Below are 21,519 nucleotides of genomic sequence, written 5' to 3'. Positions count from 1 at the left end.
AAACAGCATAAATTCCCTAAAAATGACCCAATCATGCTGTTTTTCGAACTTGACCTGCGTATTATGAATATTCATCAGTTCTGTAAGTTTCAAGCCAAAAGGTAAAATGGTTTTCCACTTATCGTGTTATCGGTGCTGCATATATGCTGAAAAAAGTGAAAAAACAGCATAAATTCCCTAAAAATGGCCCAATCATGCTGATTTACAAACTTGACCTGCGTATTAAGAATTTTCATCAGTTCTGTAAGTTTCAAGCCAAAAGGTAAAATGGTTTTCCACTTACTGTGTTATCGGTGCTGCATATATGCTGAAAAAGTGAAAAAACAGCATAAATTCCCTAAAAATGGCCCAATCATGCCGATTTTCGAACTTGACCTGCATATTATGAATATTCATCAGTTCTGTAAGTTTCAAGCCAAAGGGTAAAATGGTTTTCCACTTATTGTGTTATCGGTGCTGCATATATGTTGAAAAAAGTGAAAAAACAGCATAAATTCCCTAAGAGTGACCCGATCATGCTGATTTTCGAACTTGACCTGCGTATTATGAATATTCATCAGTTCTGCAAGTTTCAAATCAAAAGGCAAAATGGTTTTCCACTTATCGTGTTATCGGTAAAAGTGCACGGCGACGGCGACGGCGACGACAGCGACGACGGCGACGGCGACGACAGACGCAGATGATGGCTATATGTACAGACACATCTGTGTCTGTACATAAAAAAGATCGATTGGCAAAACAACCAGGCATCTTACAAACATGAAGAAATTTTGGTTACTGTTGGATTTGATGTGCAAACATTAACACGACGACATAGGACAAGGTGTGCTTACATGCGCGTGTGCGTTAGTGCACGAATGACGCTTACAGCAGATTATTTGCATTCTTAAAATTGTTACAACCTCTGAATTTGGACGGAAATGTTTTTTAATGGAATTCGATGAAGACTCGACAATAATGTCAACTTTGACAAAAAGTTGCTAGTACAATTTGTTTAAAATCCATTTTGACTATTATCCGTCTTTCAAATTGTACGATCTTGAACTGTTTTTTTTTTTTTTACATTAATCAGAGGATTCCGTCTTTAAGTAACAATGCTAAAATGTATTAACTTTCGACTTGTTTTATTTAAATATCCTTTCTTCTGTTTGTTAAATTTGAATTTATATTATTTGAATTTGGCGCACAAAATGTTATACTTTCATCATTTGTGTAAAACTTTTAATGCTGTAAATCATTCATGTTGACAATAATAATAAACGCACAAATATTTATTTTGTTCAAAACTTGCAAAAGTAATTTCATTTTTCTTAGCTCGCCTACCTACACCCTACTTATTGCCCTGCCGTCTTATCTACTGAGCCACTGACACATCCTGCCTTTGATAAGGTCTTAGAACTCTCTTATTGGAGTTTAAATTTGATTTTTTTTTCTTTTTTTGCAAAAGGTAATTTACTTGGACCCAGAAGCGCCAGTTTTCGAACCCAAGTCTTGCTGAAAAGGCAAGTATGTGAAAAATGAAAATGTCATAAAAAACTGCATTTCTTCCAGCAGAGTATGACTGTTTTTTTCCTACACAAGCTACTGAAGTGTAATGGATTTTTTTCAGTAAGTTTGAAAATAACAAGTATTCCCTTTTTAGATGGCATGTAATTTTTCTTAATTTCCCCCCTTTTAGATATCCTATACGCATGTAAAATTAAACAGGGATTTTTCTTTTCTTCTATTAGATATCCTGTGCATGTGTAAAATTACATTTAGTATGCCAGTGAAATAACGTACACCCCCCAGTACTCAAAGACTGAACACTTAAATAATTAAAACTCGGACTTTATTCAATAAACAGAAATAATTATAATTAAAATGCACTGATGAGCCCGGACTGTGGGTACACAAGATGTGATTGTAACTTTACCCCTGTACTTTAACTCAAGTTATCACATCACATAGCATTTTAAACCAAATATTAGCTGTTAACATGTAAATAATGAGACCCTAAGAAAAGAAATATTTCATCCAGTTACTCAACAATTCAAAATTCTCTACTCTTTACTATAAATAATATGTATATCTCTCCAAAGGAATGAGATTCACTGCAAAATAAAAGAAAAATTCCTACCAAGAGCATTCTGTCAGCATACCATATTATTATAGAATATTTCAACCTTTTAAACAAGTAAGATAACCACCGAGTTTCCCATTCTCTTCCATCAGACCCAAACATTAAACATGATACACCTACTTTAAAATGTGCAGGTGTAAATATTTACTTGACATTAACTATATGAAATATCACTTTAGAATGCTAACAATGAATATTGCTAATGTTGTAACTTTTGATTTTTCTATAATATGTAGCATGCATTATCTCTTGCAGTGTTATTTGATAATCAGTGGACTTGATTTTGTTAGGATCTACTGTAGCAAATTTCAGGACCAGGCACTTGCACCTGGCAACTAAAGCCATGGTCAAAACCTGGCCACATTGGGTTCACAATGTCTTCACAATGTCTTCCTGACACTGGCTCCAGTTCATATAACAACGGAAAGCAGATTTCAAACATTTCAATTTTTGTTCCAGACTGATCATTACATGATATTATTAATAAAAAAAAAATACTGCAGAACAATTCTGACAAGCATTTTAACTCTGACAACACATTCCAAGTATCACCAGCACGACACTGCTTTGCCCCACATAAATAAACATAACCCAATGTGTTGATAGAGAGTGAGTATTATAATAAACCAGTGTAAATTCATTATGCTTTATTCCACCCTTCAAAAACTATGCTCTGCATGTCCAGTACAACTCTGACGAGGCCTCAGACTAGACCAAAAATATCTCAGGTAAGTAAAATTCCTGTGTAAAATAAGATATTCAGATAAACTACACTGTTTTAATCCTCACAGTAAAAACATGAAGAGATTGACTAGAACTATTGCCTGTCCAACTGATGCAAATGTTTTTTTTTTGTTTTTTTTGTATTTTGAGCAATGTCTTTTTTAGATAAAACTAACAGTGAATACAACTAATTATAAATAAGTACTAAATTCAAATAATATATGAAAAAAAATACTGTGCAAAAATACCCTAAAAGATGACAAGGATACCAAAATTTAAATGAAACGATGTTGTACCAGAAAAGTTCCCTGTTGGCAAAAAAATGACACTAAAAAGGATTTCGTTATATCTAGGACTCAACAAGCTATCATAGGTCCTAGTTTACATGCAGGAAGTTGAGATTCTTCTCACCACTGATGCCTATGTACTCACCAACTTTCTACCAATGTGTTCTTCATAATGATACATACACTTACCATTTACCATTATGTTGAATTACAACTGCATCACTTGAAGACAATCTCAATATCAGTACTATACAGTTCTTATAACATAATATGTGGATGTATTGAAACCCATAGCTTACATCAACTTTATATATATTGAACTGCTGTCAGTTTGTAGACATGATAACCTGACATAAAATATCTTTTCATCATGCAAAAAATAATAATACTAATTATACCACCTCTGACTACATCCCATAAGCATTCATGTGTTTTAAGACGAACACAGAGTAAATTCTATGAAAATTTGTCAGATTTAAAATGTTAGCATTTATAGCCCTCAATTGCCAGTACATCTATGTATTTTAAAAACACTGTTTGGCACATTAATTGTTTGCTGGTTATCAAGAGATATCAACCATAAAACTTCCATGGGTAGCAATCCTGGAAATTATACCCACTTTGACATTTTGGGTTCCTTATTCATAAACCTGGCAGGGCTACCTGTTGTAGTGATGGTTTTCCAGTATCAAACGTAGCAAGAAAGCAGCACAAACACTTTCTTATGTGTGGGCGGCCAGCTTGATCTGGCAGCCATTTTGGGAAAAAAAAAAAGAATTCGCTACAAACTGGTACAAGTTTAACAGGTTTACCTATGATACCACTTCATCAAAGCCAACTGATAACTCTTGCCACCGCTTTGACTAGACTATTACAGTATCCTAACCATGTTTGACAATGGTGATGTCCTTGCAATGTTGAAATTGTTAATACTTCTTATATGAGATTCAAGACTGAGTTGTCTCTTATTGACAATGGTGAAGTCCTTGCCATGCAATGTTCTTGCAGTGGTGAAGTCCTTGCAGTGCAATGTCGACAATGATGTCCTTGAAGTGCAATGTCGACAATGGTGACGTCCTTGCAGTGCAATGTCGACAATGGTGACGTCCTTGCAGTGCAATGTTGACAATGGTGATGTCCTTGCCCTGCAATGTTGACAATGATGACGTCCTTGCAGTGCAATGTTGACAATGGTGATGTCCTGGCCACGCAATGTTGACAATCGTGATGTCTTGGCCACGCAATGTTGACAATCGTGATGTCTTGGCCACGCAATGTTGACAATCGTGATGTCCTTGCAGTGCAATGTTGACAATTGTAATGTCCTGGCCAAGCAATGTTGACAATGGTGATGTCATTGCCATGCAATGTTGACAATGGTGATGATGATGTCCTTGAGGTGCAATGTTGACAATGATGACGTCCTTGCAGTGCAATGTTGACAATGATGATGTCCTTGCAGTACAATGCTGACAATTGCAGTCCTTGCCATACAATGGTTTCATAAGATAACGATTGCAGGTATTCACCCTGCTGGGAACATAGGAGTGGGATTCTAATCTTAACTTGATAGATCATTCAACATCACCATAAACACTTCACAATTCAATTGACTGCCATGCTGAAACATCCTCCAGGCACTCTGAATTACAAGTTTTCAGTAATACTTTTCTGGGATATTGCTCCTGTACTTAACATGCTGATAATGAAACCATCTCTCATGGTGAATAGTCCTTCAAGACACCAGGGATGGCCTTGGGTGCTGTTGACAATGTATCTCCTTCTGCTATGACTTCAGTATATTCCTTAGCCATGGGTTTGTTTTAAACTGGTTCATGTAGCTAGTCTGGGGATAACAAATGTTCACATTTATATATAAATTTTACATGCATGGATTCACAATGTCACTATTTCTTTTACATATCCCATTTTCATATATATACGTCAATTAATGAAAATGTTGTATAAGAGGAAATGCAATAAATGCTTACTGTATGAAAGTATGATAAACATGTCCAGCAATTATGCTTTTAATTAGTAAATTTAAGTTTGCAGTTAGTTACATCGTAATCTATTATATTCACATTGGAAGGTGCCTGACATTGAGGGTGATGATGGCAGCTGGTGACTATATGTACTGACACACCACGTATAAAAAACAAGGCAGCAAAGCTGTCAAATGTACAGACAAAAAACAGAAAATAAAGATGCAAAATAGGTCATTTTGTCAATTTTGATGCAATAATAAATAATGCTTATAATAGCACTGTCAGTCAACACTGAATTTTAATCATGCACAACAGGTAAAATGGTCAATAACATGAGCGGACCCACAGATATTTTCTGACAGTATTCCAAAGTATCTATTTTGATCCATCCTCCATTTTGATGGTCTTCCAACAGAAGAAAAAATAGATACCAGGCAATATAAACTTAATAACCTGCATGACTGTCTTCCGGAAGTCCCAGAAGATGGTCTCAATCTACCCTTTCAATAAGATTACAGTTTCAGGACCATGAGAGTTCAAATTCACATGATGTAAGTCTCAATATTTGAAAAATGATGACAGTGCATAAAATAATATTACATAAGTAACATAATGTTTAAAGACATAAAAAACAATACAACTGCTTATGTGGAAAAACAGAAATGTCAGAGTCTCAGGCGGATGAGAGTTTAAAGTCACAAATGCAAGTGTTTGAGAAAAAATTATAAAGGAAAACAACAAAACTAGAAAAGCACTCCGAGAGTGCAGACCTCTGCCAAGGTAGCAATTGTTGATTATTATTGATTTTTGTCCTCTTTGGCCCACTTCTGACAGTTCCTGAAAATTTCAGCAAAATCGGTCCATAACTTTTTGAGTTATGTTGATGACAAACAGGGGTGAAAATATAACCTCCTTGGCAGAGGTAAATATAATTCCAATGAAGCTGCTATTCAAACTTTTAATCTTTCAGTTTGATATATATATATATATATATATATATATATATATATATATATATAACTTATTTGCAATATTAAACAAAATTTACCTGCATAATTATCACTGCTTCCTTATTATTAATCTAGCAGAGAGCTTAACCTATGGGAGTTTACAGGGAAATATCAACAAGTGTGCTTTATGTAATCTCAAATCACAAGTGTGCTTTATGTAGCCTATCAATTAGGCAAATTACTTTATAACTGAAATTAGCGAAGTGATACCCAAGGGAAATTTATAGACTGACCCTCTCAAAGGTCTTTCAGGCCCATAAGTCACAACTTAAGAAGAGCACAAAACAATAATGCACAAAATAGGAGACTACCACTTCTGATGCAATAATACATTATGTTTAAAGATGCATACAAAGTCAATTTTTTGTCACAAAAACCAACCAAATGCCAGGATATAGTTTCAAGTAGTATAACTAAGAGAATTACCAAAAAGCATTGTTTAATTTTACCCGAAAATGATGTTTGAACAGATTTTTCTGCTGGCATTCTAAGCTGTATGTCAATGGGGCAGGAAAGTAGGTCACGGAAGTAGGTTAAATTTACAACCATAAATTTAAAGAAAGGAGCAGTCTAAAGGTCTTTTTTGGCTGATCGAGTGATCTATTCAGTTTATCCCTTGGCTTGTCAAATTTATTTGAGTCATATAAGATTCTAGTAGAAGTGGTTTACATGTGTTACTCGGAATCCACACTCCACCGATGCTCGGTTCGTATGTACCTTTAACTGCACAGTCAACATCAAATTTTAATTTTGCACAACAGGTAACACCGATGAGAGTAAAAGCATAAGGCTTCAGGCCCATCAGAGTTCAAGTTTATACTTAGAAAGTGCCAGAATGAGAAAAATGAAATTTCACACAAAATTGCATTAAATTCAATAATAAATGATAACCCAATTGACCTGGCTTTCTAATTTGAACTGCATGCCAATCCTAAAAATCATACTCTTAAGTTAAATATAATAATAAATAACACAGTTTTCTTTTCATAATGTTTGCAGTAGCAGTGCAAAAAGATTATTGTCAATTTTGATGTAACATTACATAATAAATTATAGAATAATTATCACCAATTTTTGATTATTGACTATAAATAGCATGAACATGTAGAAAATTTGATTACCATCCGGCTTCATGTCCATGGGAGCTCCGAGTCCCACAATGAATATGCCAAAAAGATAATGAATATTTCACTAAAATGAATAACTTCCAGAAAAAGAAGCCCATTAGACTGCTTTTCCAACTTGGGCTGCATTTTAGTCCTGTGTTTCTTTTTTGAAAGTTTGACAATCATAACGAACACGATTTTCCCATCATGGTCATCATGGCAGATGTGGATGATTGAATCTGACAAACTGCAATGATATGAGTTTATTTCCGTTTTGGACACTTGATTACACAATACATGATAACAAGTTTACCATCATTTTTACATAATCAACTAACAATGTTGTAAAGATGCAGGAAATATCAAACACACACTTTTACGTATCTTATTAGTTCAATAATGAGACTGTTAACATGCCTAAGAATTGAATCTGAGGAAATTTGAAAAAACAGTACAACTTCTAAAATAATGGCCCGATAACACTGATTTTCGAACTCAACCTGCGTTTTTGTAAGATTGACCACTCCTGTGAGTATAATGACAATTGGCTAAGCTGTTTTTCTTATATTGTGTTATTAATGTTGCATATATGTTGAAAAAAGTGAAAAAACAGCATAAAAAATTAAAAGAAAATGTAAAATAAAACATAACAAAAAATACCAATAAAGCTGCTATTCAAACTTTTAATCTAGCTGTACAATTACTAACATGATATGAATAACCCTATTGAGTTTGAGAATAATAAGGCACTGTTATTCATCTTTAGCATTAATGTAAGCGTTACACAAATTTTTTTTTGTAAACTTATTTTCCATATTAAATAACATTTACCTGCATAATAATCATCGATTCCTAATTATGTGACACAGTTAAGAAAGCTAAACCGATGGGACTTTACAATGAAATCTCAATGTGTTTTTATGTAATCTCATTTAATACCCACTTGAAAATTAATTAAGCAAATTATTTTATAACCCTGAAATAACTTGAAAATCAATTAAGCAAATTATTTTATGGCCCTGAATTAACTGCCTACTATCCATATACATTTATTGCACCAAATAGCACTGTACTGCATTGCTTTCAAAACAGAAAACAATTACGATGGTTTTCCAACACAAGCTGCACTTCACTCTTTTCAGTAAGGTTGATTATCATAAGTAACATGGTTTTCCCTTAATCGCTATCCTGGCAGCAGTGTCCAAAATAGGGTTTTCTTTAACTTTCATGCAATATAACATAATACTTAACAGCATAATGACCATCAAATTTTTTATAAAAAAATAAAAGTATCATGGATATTCAGAAAATGTGATATGGAAAGGTCTCCAAGGACATGGAAGTTAGGGTCACACTTTCAAAATGCCAAAATGTTAACAAGAGATAACTGTACTGAAATGATTTTCTTTCCATTTTCAACACCTTTTTTACATAAAACCATCATCAATTAACTGTCATTTTTAAATGATCAACTAGGAAAATTGTTGACATAGGAAAAATATCAATAGAACAATTTATAATGTCCAATTAGCTCCATTTGGAGATTCTGAACATAGTGAATGATTGAATCTGACGAACTGCAATGATGAGTTCCTTTCCATTTTTGATACTTTATTACACAATGCAGGATAATAGGTTTACCGTCATTTTTATATAATCAACTAACAATATTGTTAAGAAGCAGAAAATGTTAAAACAACACTTTAACATATCCAATTAGTACCGTTATGAGACTGTTAACATGCTTAAGAATTAAATCTGAAGAAAAACCACTTATATACAAAAAGGCTAATAACTTCATCAAAACTTAACGGATCAAGCTTATTTTCAAACTTGATCTGTATACTGGTCAGATTGATCACTCCTGTGAGTTGCAAGACAAAAGGCTGATTGGTTTTCCTTAAAATGCGTTATCAGTGTTGCATGTATGCTGAATAAAGGGAAAAAAACAGCATTACTTTTGTAAAAATAGTCCAATCATGCCAATTTTCAAACTTGACCTGCGTATAATAAATATTCACCAGTTCTGTAAATTTCAATCCAAGGAAAGGAAAAACATTTTTACACTTATCATGTTATCGGTGTTATAAAAGTGCTGAAAAAATTGAAAAAACAAAAAACAAAAACAGGATAACTTCCATAAAAATTGCCCGATCTTGCTGATTTTCAAACTTGACCTGCATATTATGAATATTCATTAGTTCTGTAAGTTTCAAGCCAAATGAAAAAACAGTTTTCCACTTATTGTGTTATCAGTGCTGCATATATGCTGAAAAAAGTGAAAAAACAGCATAAATTCCCTAACAATAATCGAATCATGCTGATTTTCGAACTTGACTTGCGTATTATGAATATTGATCAGTTCTACAAGTTTCAAGCCAAAAGGTAAATTGGTTTTCCACTTATGGTGTTATCATGCGGCATATATGCTGAAAAATAGTGAAAAAACAGCATAAATTCCCTAAAAATGACCCAATCATGCTGATTTTCGAACTTGACCTGCGTATTATGAATATTCATCAGTTCTGTAACTTTCAAGCCAAAAGGTAAAATGGTTTTTCACTTATCGTGTTATCGGTGCTGCATATATGCTGAAAAAAGTGAAAAAACAGCATAAATTCCCTAAAAGTGACCCGATCATGCTGATTTTCGAACTTGACCTGCGTATTATGAATATTCATCAGTTCTGTAAGTTTCATACCAAAAGAAAAAACAGTTTTCCATTTATCGTGTTATCGGTAAAAGTGCACGGCGACGACGACGGCGACGACGGCGACAGCGACGACGGCGACGACAGACGCAGATGATGGCTATATGTACAGACACATCTGTGTCTGTACATAAAAAAATAGGTTAAAATTTTTCCACAGTCTTTGTATGGTGCAGCCACAACCTCTCAGGGTTACGAGATATATGTTTGTTATAACTAAGGATGCTGAAAGAATAACCTTAAACTATCTGCTGTGTTATTTGAAAAGACTATTTATTCAAAATATACCACCAATATATTCTTCTATAAGTATATGCCTATCTTCCATTAGTCTAAGCATTATTTCATGCATGCAAGCTGATATCGTTAAATTCCATATTAAACTAAAAGCGCAGCAAAGGAATCTAAAATCAAAAACGAAAGTCCCATGCAATGCAGAAACAACTCGTGCAATCTCCCCATCCCATTCTATTAGGTAACACTGAAATGCTTGCTGAGGGTCACCAAGAACTGCTGCTTCTGTTCCAGTAGATTTGGTTGAAACATGACAGTAACACTTGACAAGTGACACGTAACTGCTGGCATTGTATGGTCTCACATAACACTAGAGAACATGTAGGAATCCACATGAGGGCAGGCTAGCCTTATTTTTGCTTTTTTTATTAGGTGTGATGTGGCTATCTGGAAAGGTTCTCATTGCTCCATTCTTACATACTCTACACTCCTCAAAGTATCTGTTCACATGAGGGGGGTGGGGTGGGGGGGCAGCTTATTACATGCCAGGCAATATCACGATGGTTAAAAGCTTTGTTTTCCATGCAATTAAATAAATAAATAAGCTATATGAAAAGATATCATATATAGATAATGAAGCAAGCAAAAAAAAAAAAAAAAAAAAAAAAAAAAAACCAAGGTGATGAAAAGCTGCCTTAATAAAGCCCTACAACAGCTCTCATACCTGTGAGAATTAACCTGTTGACCCCAAACTCGTGACTGCTCATATATACATCAATTCATACCGGATCCCTCTCTGAAGAGAAGCAGGAAGACCTTTTACCACCAGAAATTTTTTTTTGCCATTTTAATCTTCCTAATTTAATCTTGAAATACAGGCCAAAGTCATATAAAAGATGAGAGCCGAGTTCTACAGACACTACTCCCTCCTCAACATCAACAGCAATTAACACAAGCCAAACTAACTGTGATATTCAGCAATTTAGATGTGTCACTGTGGTCTAACTTTTGTCTAAACCAATGCAACTTTCAATTCTTCCTCATCATGGTCAAAAGGTGCCAACAAACGTTGCAGAATGAAGACTGAAGTCCTAATAGTCTTTGAGAATACTTTTAACATATCTAAACTTCTAATTTGAACTGGGTCATCATCACACTGATCACAAACCACTTCCTATTCCACTTTACCAGTGATTTGGGTCTCATCATAGAAACATCCAAGCCCTCACGAAAGAAAAGTAAACATTCAATCTGACTTGTTGCAACTACTAAATGGTCAATGTATGACAATAAGATAGACCAAGTATTCTAGTTAGCAGACATATAAACTCAAACAGTTGCAGGGTTATATTTCAGGTCAGGCCCTACGTGACAATTTGCTCACCTCTGAAATGTACTGACCCTCTAGTAAGGAGAACCCTATAGAAAGCTACACACAATGCTGTACATGCACATGTCAAAACTATTCTTGCATGGAAAGCAGAGAAAAGAAGTGAATTAAAAGTAATTCTATGACCCAAACTGAAGAGAGTAACAAGGCAGCAAAGCTGTCAAATGTACAGACAAAAAACAGAAAATAAAGATGCAAAATAGGTCATTTTGTCAATTTTGATGCAATAATAAATAATGCTTATAATAGCACTGTCAGTCAACACTGAATTTTAATCATGCACAACAGGTAAAATGGTCAATAACATGAGCGGACCCACAGATATTTTCTGACAGTATTCCAAAGTATCTATTTTGATCCATCCTCCATTTTGATGGTCTTCCAACAGAAGAAAAAATAGATACCAGGCAATATAAACTTAATAACCTGACTGTCTTCCGGAAGTCCCAGAAGATGGTCTCAATCTACCCTTTCAATAAGATTACAGTTTCAGGACCATGAGAGTTCAAATTCACATGATGTAAGTCTTAATATTTGAAAAATGATGACAGTGCATAAAATAATATTACATAAGTAACATAATGTTTAAAGACATAAAAAACAATACAACTGCTTATGTGGAAAAACAGAAATGTCAGAGTCTCAGGCGGATGAGAGTTTAAAGTCACAAATGCAAGTGTTTGAGAAAAAATTATAAAGGAAAACAACAAAACTAGAAAAGCACTCCGAGAGTGCAGACCTCTGCCAAGGTAGCAATTGTTGATTATTATTGATTTTTGTCCTCTTTGGCCCACTTCTGACAGTTCCTGAAAATTTCAGCAAAATCGGTCCATAACTTTTTGAGTTATGTTGATGACAAACAGGGGTGAAAATATAACCTCCTTGGCAGAGGTAAATATAATTCCAATGAAGCTGCTATTCAAACTTTTAATCTTTCAGTTTGATATATATATATATATATATAAAACTTATTTGCAATATTAAACAAAATTTACCTGCATAATTATCACTGCTTCCTTATTATTAATCTAGCAGAGAGCTTAACCTATGGGAGTTTACAGGGAAATATCAACAAGTGTGCTTTATGTAATCTCAAATCACAAGTGTGCTTTATGTAGCCTATCAATTAGGCAAATTACTTTATAACTGAAATTAGCGAAGTGATACCCAAGGGAAATTTATAGACTGACCCTCTCAAAGGTCTTTCAGGCCCATAAGTCACAACTTAAGAAGAGCACAAAACAATAATGCACAAAATAGGAGACTACCACTTCTGATGCAATAATACATTATGTTTAACTGCACAGTCAACATCAAATTTTAATTTTGCACAACAGGTAACACCGATGAGAGTAAAAGCATAAGGCTTCAGGCCCATCAGAGTTCAAGTTTATACTTAGAAAGTGCCAGAATGAGAAAAATGAAATTTCACACAAAATTGCATTAAATTCAATAATAAATGATAACCCAACTGACCTGGCTTTCTAATTTGAACTGCATGCCAATCCTAAAAATCATACTCTTAAGTTAAATATAATAATAAATAACACAGTTTTCTTTTCATAATGTTTGCAGTAGCAGTGCAAAAAGATTATTGTCAATTTTGATGTAACATTACATAATAAATTATAGAATAATTATCACCAATTTTTGATTATTGACTATAAATAGCATGAACATGTAGAAAATTTGATTACCATCCGGCTTCATGTCCATGGGAGCTCCGAGTCCCACAATGAATATGCCAAAAAGATAATGAATATTTCACTAAAATGAATAACTTCCAGAAAAAGAAGCCCATTAGACTGCTTTTCCAACTTGGGCTGCATTTTAGTCCTGTGTTTCTTTTTTGAAAGTTTGACAATCATAACGAACACGGTTTTCCCATCATGGTCATCATGGCAGATGTGGATGATTGAATCTGACAAACTGCAATGATATGAGTTTATTTCCGTTTTGGACACTTGATTACACAATACATGATAACAAGTTTACCATCATTTTTACATAATCAACTAACAATGTTGTAAAGATGCAGGAAATATCAAACACACACTTTTACGTATCTTATTAGTTCAATAATGAGACTGTTAACATGCCTAAGAATTGAATCTGAGGAAATTTGAAAAAACAGTACAACTTCTAAAATAATGGCCCGATAACACTGATTTTCGAACTCAACCTGCATTTTTGTAAGATTGACCACTCCTGTGAGTATAATGACAATTGGCTAAGCTGTTTTTCTTATATTGTGTTATTAATGTTGCATATATGTTGAAAAAAGTGAAAAAACAGCATAAAAAAATTAAAAGAAAATGTAAAATAAAACATAACAAAAAATACCAATAAAGCTGCTATTCAAACTTTTAATCTAGCTGTACAATTACTAACATGATATGAATAACCCTATTGAGTTTGAGAATAATAAGGCACTGTTATTCATCTTTAGCATTAATGTAAGCGTTACACAAATTTTTTTTTTTGTAAACTTATTTTCCATATTAAATAACATTTACCTGCATAATAATCATCGATTCCTAATTATGTGACACAGTTAAGAAAGCTAAACCGATGGGACTTTACAATGAAATCTCAATGTGTGTTTATGTAATCTCATTTAATATCCACTTGAAAATTAATTAAGCAAATTATTTTATAACCCTGAAATAACTTGAAAATCAATTAAGCAAATTATTTTATAACCCTGAATTAACTGCCTACTATCCATATACATTTATTGCACCAAATAGCACTGTACTGCATTGCTTTCAAAACAGAAAACAATTACGATGGTTTTCCAACACAAGCTGCACTTCACTCTTTTCAGTAAGGTTGATTATCATAAGTAACATGGTTTTCCCTTAATCGCTATCCTGGCAGCAGTGTCCAAAATAGGGTTTTCTTTAACTTTCATGCAATATAACATAATACTTAACAGCATAATGACCATCAAATTTTTTATAAAAAAATAAAAGTATCATGGATATTCATGGAAAGGTCTCCAAGGACATGGAAGTTAGGGTCACACTTTCAAAATGCCAAAATGTTAACAAGAGATAACTGTACTGAAATGATTTTCTTTCCATTTTCAACACCTTTTTAACATAAAACCATCATCAATTAACTGTCATTTTTAAATGATCAACTAGGAAAATTGTTGACATAGGAAAAATATCAATAGAACAATTTATAATGTCCAATTAGCTCCATTTGGAGATTCTGAACATAGTGAATGATTGAATCTGACGAACTGCAATGATGAGTTCCTTTCCATTTTTGATACTTTATTACACAATGCAGGATAATAGGTTTACTGTCATTTTTATATAATCAACTAACAATATTGTTAAGAAGCAGAAAATGTTAAAACAACACTTTAACATATCCAATTAGTACCGTTATGAGACTGTTAACATGCTTAAGAATTAAATCTGAAGAAAAACCACTTATATACAAAAAGGCTAATAACTTCATCAAAACTTAACTGATCAAGCTTATTTTCAAACTTGATCTGTATACTGGTCAGATTGATCACTCCTGTGAGTTGCAAGACAAAAGGCTGATTGGTTTTCCTTAAAATGCGTTATCAGTGTTGCATGTATGCTGAATAAAGGGAAAAAAACAGCATTACTTTTGTAAAAATAGTCCAATCATGCCAATTTTCAAACTTGACCTGCATATAATAAATATTCACCAGTTCTGTAAATTTCAATCCAAGGAAAGGAAAAACATTTTTACACTTATCATGTTATCGGTGTTATAAAAGTGCTGAAAAAATTGAAAAAAAAAAAAAAAAAAAAAAAAAAAACAGGATAACTTCCATAAAAATTGTCCGATCTTGCTGATTTTCAAACTTGACCTGCGTATTATGAATATTCATTAGTTCTGTAAGTTTCAAGCCAAATGAAAAAACAGTTTTCCACTTATTGTGTTATCAGTGCTGCATATATGCTGAAAAAAGTGAAAAAACAGCATAAATTCCCTAACAATAATCGAATCATGCTGATTTTCGAACTTGACTTGCGTATTATGAATATTTATCAGTTCTACAAGTTTCAAGCCAAAAGGTAAATTGGTTTTCCACTTATGGTGTTATCGGTGCTGCATATATGCTGAAAAATAGTGAAAAAACAGCATAAATTCCCTAAAAATGACCCAATCATGCTGATTTTCGAACTTGACCTGTGTATTATGAATATTAATCAGTTTTGTAAGTTTCAAGCCAAAAGGTAGGATGGTTTTCCACTTATCGTGTTATCGGGGTTGCATATATGCTGAAAAAAGTGAAAAAACAGCATAAATTCCCTAAAAATGACCCGATCATGCTGATTTTCGAACTTGACCTGCGTATTATGAATATTCATCAGTTCTGTAACTTTCAAGCCAAAAGGTAAAATGGTTTTTCACTTATCGTGTTATCGGTGCTGCATATATGCTGAAAAAAGTGAAAAAACAGCATAAATTCCCTAAAAGTGACCCGATCATGCTGATTTTCGAACTTGACCTGCGTATTATGAATATTCATCAGTTCTGTAAGTTTCAAGCCAAAAGGTAAAATGGTTTTCCACTTATCGTGTTATCAGTGCTGCATATATGCTGAAAAAAGTGAAAAAACAGCATAAATTCCCTAAAAGTGACCCGATCATGCTGATTTTCGAACTTGACCTGCGTATTATGAATATTCATCAGTTCTGTAAGTTTCATACCAAAAGAAAAAACAGTTTTCCATTTATCGTGTTATCGGTAAAAGTGCACGGCGACGGCGACGACGGCGACGACGGCGACAGCGACGACGGCGACAGACGCAGATGATGGCTATATGTACAGACACATCTGTGTCTGTACATAAAAAGTTAAATCTAACTGCAGCTTTGAACTCTGTTTGAGATCTGAAACAACTGTTTCAACTTTTTCTTTGCTGAGTGAGATATTACTTGTATAAAGTTGAAATATTTTGTATTTTGATAAAAAATAGTCCAGTAACAATGTACTGATTAACTTAAAATCTGACAATCCTAGACAGACCAAGACAGACTCTGTCCTAGCCAGACATAACCAAACAGCCCTAGGCAGAGACGGGCCTGACACCATTGTATATTACAAATGTATTTCTTAACATAGAAATTCAACCAAGCTATTTGATGTAAAGGAGCCTATGGGGTCATCCCTTTTTTGTCACCACTTTCACAATATGAAGAGTAGATTTTTTCCAAACCCCCCCTTCCAGTTAAGATAGTTCACAGTGACAAACTAAAATTGAAGACCTTTGACAGCAATCTGGATCATTTTTATTACTTTTGACAGCTTGCACACTTGTGAAAAAGATAAAAAATGACATAATATGACCATCACACAGCAATCAGATGTCTTTGTAAAACAAACAAACAAACAAACAAAAAATGTATATTTCCTGCAGTCTCACACCTGTGGCATCTCTTCAGCTGAAAACAAATTCTGCTCTCTTGAACATTTGAACTTTATGATTGTATATGGAATTTTCAAACTACCACATGGATGAAGTGCTTGACAAATGGGGCTGCCTACCACCATACTCCAAAACCTATTCCTAGATGGCGCTGAGAGCACAAGATGCTCCACTCACCTGCAGCACTTTCTTCTCATCGATTTTGACATTGAGCCACGTGTAAAGAGGGCGCTCTTCTTTCTTCACCAGCTCGTACTGAATATTTTGTAACCCATCCACTTTGAAGCGAGACTTAGCTGTGCGTACCAGTGAGAACCTGCAACATTTCAACAGATTTCTCAACATTTCTGACTCCATTAAACCCAAAATTTTCTTTGTATTGTATCTGGTGATATGTCTCAGAGTTCTTTTATTTAACATAATGCTGGTAGCTGCCCTAGTGATCCTATATTATCCTATAGGAAATAGGCCCAATTTCCTATAGGATCCTATAGGACTTTTTCATAAGGGTGCTATGAAGATAAAACAATATCTATGACCTAATGAAACTCGGCAGTTTGTTTCAATTTCTACCTGACAGGGTTTGGCGGGTTGGATTTGTCCTTATTGTGCTTGATCATCTTATAGCGTGAGACTTCTGCTGGATAACGTGTTATCTGGTAACCCTTAGAACGCACTCTGTAAAAAATTAAAATAAACCATCATCTCAGAAATGTGTGTATATTCTGATAGATTTAAAGCAGCAAATATCTTCCTGGCAAAGACATCTCATTTCAAGGAGTTAAGAAATCAAAAGCACTCAGGGTTTAGTGAAGCACTTTACTTGTCTTTGTTTTAATGCAAGTAAGAAAATAAAAAAAGATGCTGTCCATATCCTCTTTTTCCGTATGTTCTCTGACTCAAGCAGAGATTATGAAGAATAAATAATCAAGTGTCTGCTTAAAAACAGTTGTAAATCTAAAGCAGTACAAACCTGTCTGAGAAGTCGTCATCTTCTCCGCCCCAGCCAAAATAGACATTGGGGTAACCATTAACCTTCTTCATCTGCTCGACTCTCAGTGCTGTGATCCCGCCAAATAATGAAGCATATGGAAGCCTGGAAATCATTGAAAAATTTGAAATAATAATTTGACACAACAAAAAAGAGATAATTTCAACTGCCTTTCCCACTGCATTCTTTATGTGTATATATAATATTAAGACAAGATGTACATTTAGATGTTCATTAATCCCATCAATTACCTTCAAACATAAAAGAGTGCTCTGGTATCTAATCTGCATAATAATTTCAAAAATCCTAACATCCAGTTTATACTCCTCACTCATATGGTATATTTCCGGGCTCACTGAACAAGTGATGTAAAAATAACCATACTTATTACATCAAATAATCACATTAAATGAAAATTATGATCATTCCCATACAGTTGCATACAGACCTGTAGTTAAACTTGTCAATGGCAACAGACATGTGCCTTGGTTGTTGAGGACAAGAGTAAAAATTATTGTCATTTTCTGGAAGCAGGTCCACGTCGTGGAATATTACACACGAGTAATTCGACACGCGGAGACCTTCTATGAACCCAATATTCATCAACATCCCGCGGTTAAAATGGCTGCCCTCTGCCTGTGGAGAGACAAGGAATTCAGAGTTTGAGCTGGGATTATCTGCTAAGGGCTAAGTTGATAAGTAATCCATATACAATGTATTAATTAGCTATAGAAAGTAAGACGTCATATGTTTTGACAATGACAGCAACTGGACTCTATAGAATTTTGTAAATACTGTAACTACTTTTGACTCCTACTGTATACTTCACGTATATAATGATTTAACAAAGAGACTTTTGATTTACAAAAATTAACATAATTCTAAACATGAACAAGTGTCTTTGCCAACATTGCAGCATTCAAAATATATTTTACATGGCAAGTTTAACACATAATTAGCTGTGGACATAAATGGAAACCATGGAAAAATTGAATTTGATACTAAAGATGCACAGATTAAGTACAGAGAGAATATCTAGTAAACTGCAATCAGCATCGCCCTCATATCACATCCTACTGGTGAACCCTTACACCGACCTGTTCTACCACGTATATCCCATAATCCAACTGCTGCTTTTGTAAGAAAGGATGAAGATTATTGAGCAAGATGCGTAGATGTTCGTCTCTGTCTCTGTAAGGTATCACAATATACACATGATGGCGGGACGTACAGTCCTTGGGTCTCCACCGCCCCCCAGGCTCCACAGTGCTGTATTTGGCCTGAAGTGTCTCCCATGTGGCTGCCGTCGTGTCTGGTACTATACGTCCCTCTGGAATAGAATAAAATGATAGCTTCTTAAAACTGTTTAATATCTCACTGATTTTACTATCAACTGTCTTCAAGAAGTAAACTATTTAAAACTGAACACATCCCCACTTGTAACAAATTCCTTAACGTTAATCTTTTTACTAGTATGTATTTCTGACATAACACATCAAATAAGTTCACCCAACACTTGAACTCACTCTAGATATTTCCACTGCCAAAGTATTCAAAACTGCTAAAATTCATACAAACTTAAGGCATTCAATAGCAGTCAAACCCAGAGGGCAGCAGAGCAGAATGTTTCTGACTTATGTCAAGTTGGTGAAAGACCTTCAACCAAAAATTCAAGATGTACTTGCAAAATGTTGCAAGTATTCCACCCCCAAATATAAATACAGTAAATAAATAAATAAATAAATAAACAAATAAATAAATAAATAGATAGATAAATAAATAAATAAATAAATAAATAAATAAACAAGTAAATGAATAAATAAGATAATTTGATAATTCTGTCATAGGACTATGTCCAACACAATTTTTAAGTCTAAGAGGGCATTCACATCAGATGATACTCAGATCTACTTATCTGTAGATCAGATATGGCTATAATCTGCTGATGGTCTCACTGCCTCCACGAGCACTGTCCTTGCTGGAATCTGGCAATTAAACCCCCCCCCCCGTGACTTCATCCATTTAATGGCACGTGCAGAGGCAGGGAGACCATCAGCGGTCTAGTTGGCTCTTCTTTCATGTAGGGTCCACCATATTGGATCTGCAGATCAGTGTATCTGAGGATCATCTGTTGTGAAGGCCACCTAAGTGTGTGGCTACTTACTGAGTCCAGGTGGGGTACTTGGACATAAATTACCATCTTTGCCACTTGACGTTGAGGTGTCAACTGTCACTGTAACGTTCGGCTGGACTAGCATCGTCGTCTGTAAATCCATACCAACTGTTGTGTTTGAGTTTGTTGTATTTGTGCCTAGTGTTGTAAGTGTCCCATTGACTTTCAATATGTGTGCCATCTTCTTCTGGTGGACACCATACAGAGAGCCAGACACTGCCTGTCCTAGCCAGTAGACGCCATTGAAGTACTGTGTGACATTGTAGAAGTTTTTATAAACCAACAGGTTTCCTATGTACTGGATGAGTAATAACGTGACCACCACTAGGAGGAGCCACTTGAGGTGACTTCTGTCCATGAGACACGTCCAGCTGCACTTGGTGGTCATTTTGACCTGCGTGGCCGGGACGTCTTCCGAGACACCAGCTGAGCACATGCATAGAGAAAAACTCCAATGAGAAGTGATTCTCTTGACTTGCACACGCTGTCTGATAGCTGATGAGAAAACTGAAAATCACCAACTGAAAATCATCACTTTGCTTTCCCTTTGTAAAATTATCAATTTTCAGATGCTGTGGGTTTGCTGTCTTGCCACCTACTGGAGTGATCTTGTCACGTCGTCTCAACCATCTTTGCTAGCAGATGTCCTAGTTTTCATGTTTGTGTCGAGTCAAGGTGATGGAACAGATGTCTTCCTTCCTAAGCTGTCCTATCTACTGGCTTGATATGTATAATGTGTTGTTCACTGCTCACCTGCATAAAATAAAATATTTATACTTAAGTTTTATCACAACTGCTAGACACATCTATAAAAATAAATACCATCCTGATTTTATGAATGAACTATATTGGGATTGGCAGGTAAAGTAATATAATATAATGCTTTCATCTTTTTAAACTTTTGCGAAAATATGACTGGAATTAAAGTAAACAATTTTTAAAATTATTATCTTAAAACAAACAATCAAAAGGCACTTAGTGTTTGAATTTCATTCTACAAGTGTATCATTATACATTTAATTTTGAACTCCAAGTATCTGGAAGGTCAGAGGAGGATGATAAGAACACATCAGAACAGGTCAGATATATGATCAACATCCAAGTTTAATGTATCTCTGGAATACGCCTGCTATATATCTGCCATACTGGTACAGCTGGCAAAGTGCACTAGAATCCAAATTAATGAAAGGTACATTACCTTATTTCAACGTAAGTTAACTCATACAAACAAAACTGTTTGACAGTTACTATCATATAATATTTATTTGAGCACTTAATCTTATTTTTTCCGTTCAAGTTCCGGAGACAGAAACTACACTGAACAGACAAGTCACGATTGCAATCCAAGAGAAGTGTACAC

General features: G+C 34.5%; 1 protein-coding gene across 3 annotated transcripts in view; it reads right to left on the bottom strand.

Moving 5' to 3' along the window:
* Nucleotides 1-1,814: 1,814 nt before the first annotated feature.
* Nucleotides 1,815-21,519, bottom strand: part of LOC106173193 (beta-1,4-N-acetylgalactosaminyltransferase bre-4) — a 31,249-nt gene continuing 11,544 nt past the window's right edge. For 2 of the 3 annotated variants that reach the window (XM_087010441.1, XM_087010440.1), the window contains 7 exons: nucleotides 20,151-20,912; nucleotides 19,084-19,316; nucleotides 18,435-18,622; nucleotides 17,969-18,091; nucleotides 17,569-17,673; nucleotides 17,173-17,311; nucleotides 1,815-4,978 (listed from right to left, as the gene is read on the bottom strand). In XM_087010441.1, coding sequence (XP_086866567.1) covers nucleotides 4,919-4,978; nucleotides 17,173-17,311; nucleotides 17,569-17,673; nucleotides 17,969-18,091; nucleotides 18,435-18,622; nucleotides 19,084-19,316; nucleotides 20,151-20,595 — 1,293 coding nt within the window. In that variant the 5' untranslated portion in view covers nucleotides 20,596-20,912 and the 3' untranslated portion in view covers nucleotides 1,815-4,918. The remainder of the gene's footprint in view (nucleotides 4,979-17,172; nucleotides 17,312-17,568; nucleotides 17,674-17,968; nucleotides 18,092-18,434; nucleotides 18,623-19,083; nucleotides 19,317-20,150; nucleotides 20,913-21,519) is intronic. The other variant, XM_087010442.1, reaches the window with a different exon arrangement.

The sequence above is a fragment of the Lingula anatina genome, chromosome 4 (genome assembly GCF_051362555.1).
Source record: "Lingula anatina isolate TDL-2025a chromosome 4, LinAna3.0, whole genome shotgun sequence".
Classification (NCBI taxonomy): Eukaryota; Metazoa; Brachiopoda; class Lingulata; order Lingulida; family Lingulidae; genus Lingula; species Lingula anatina.
Note: the sequence above shows the minus strand (reverse complement) of the source record. Positions and strands in the feature narration are given on the sequence as shown.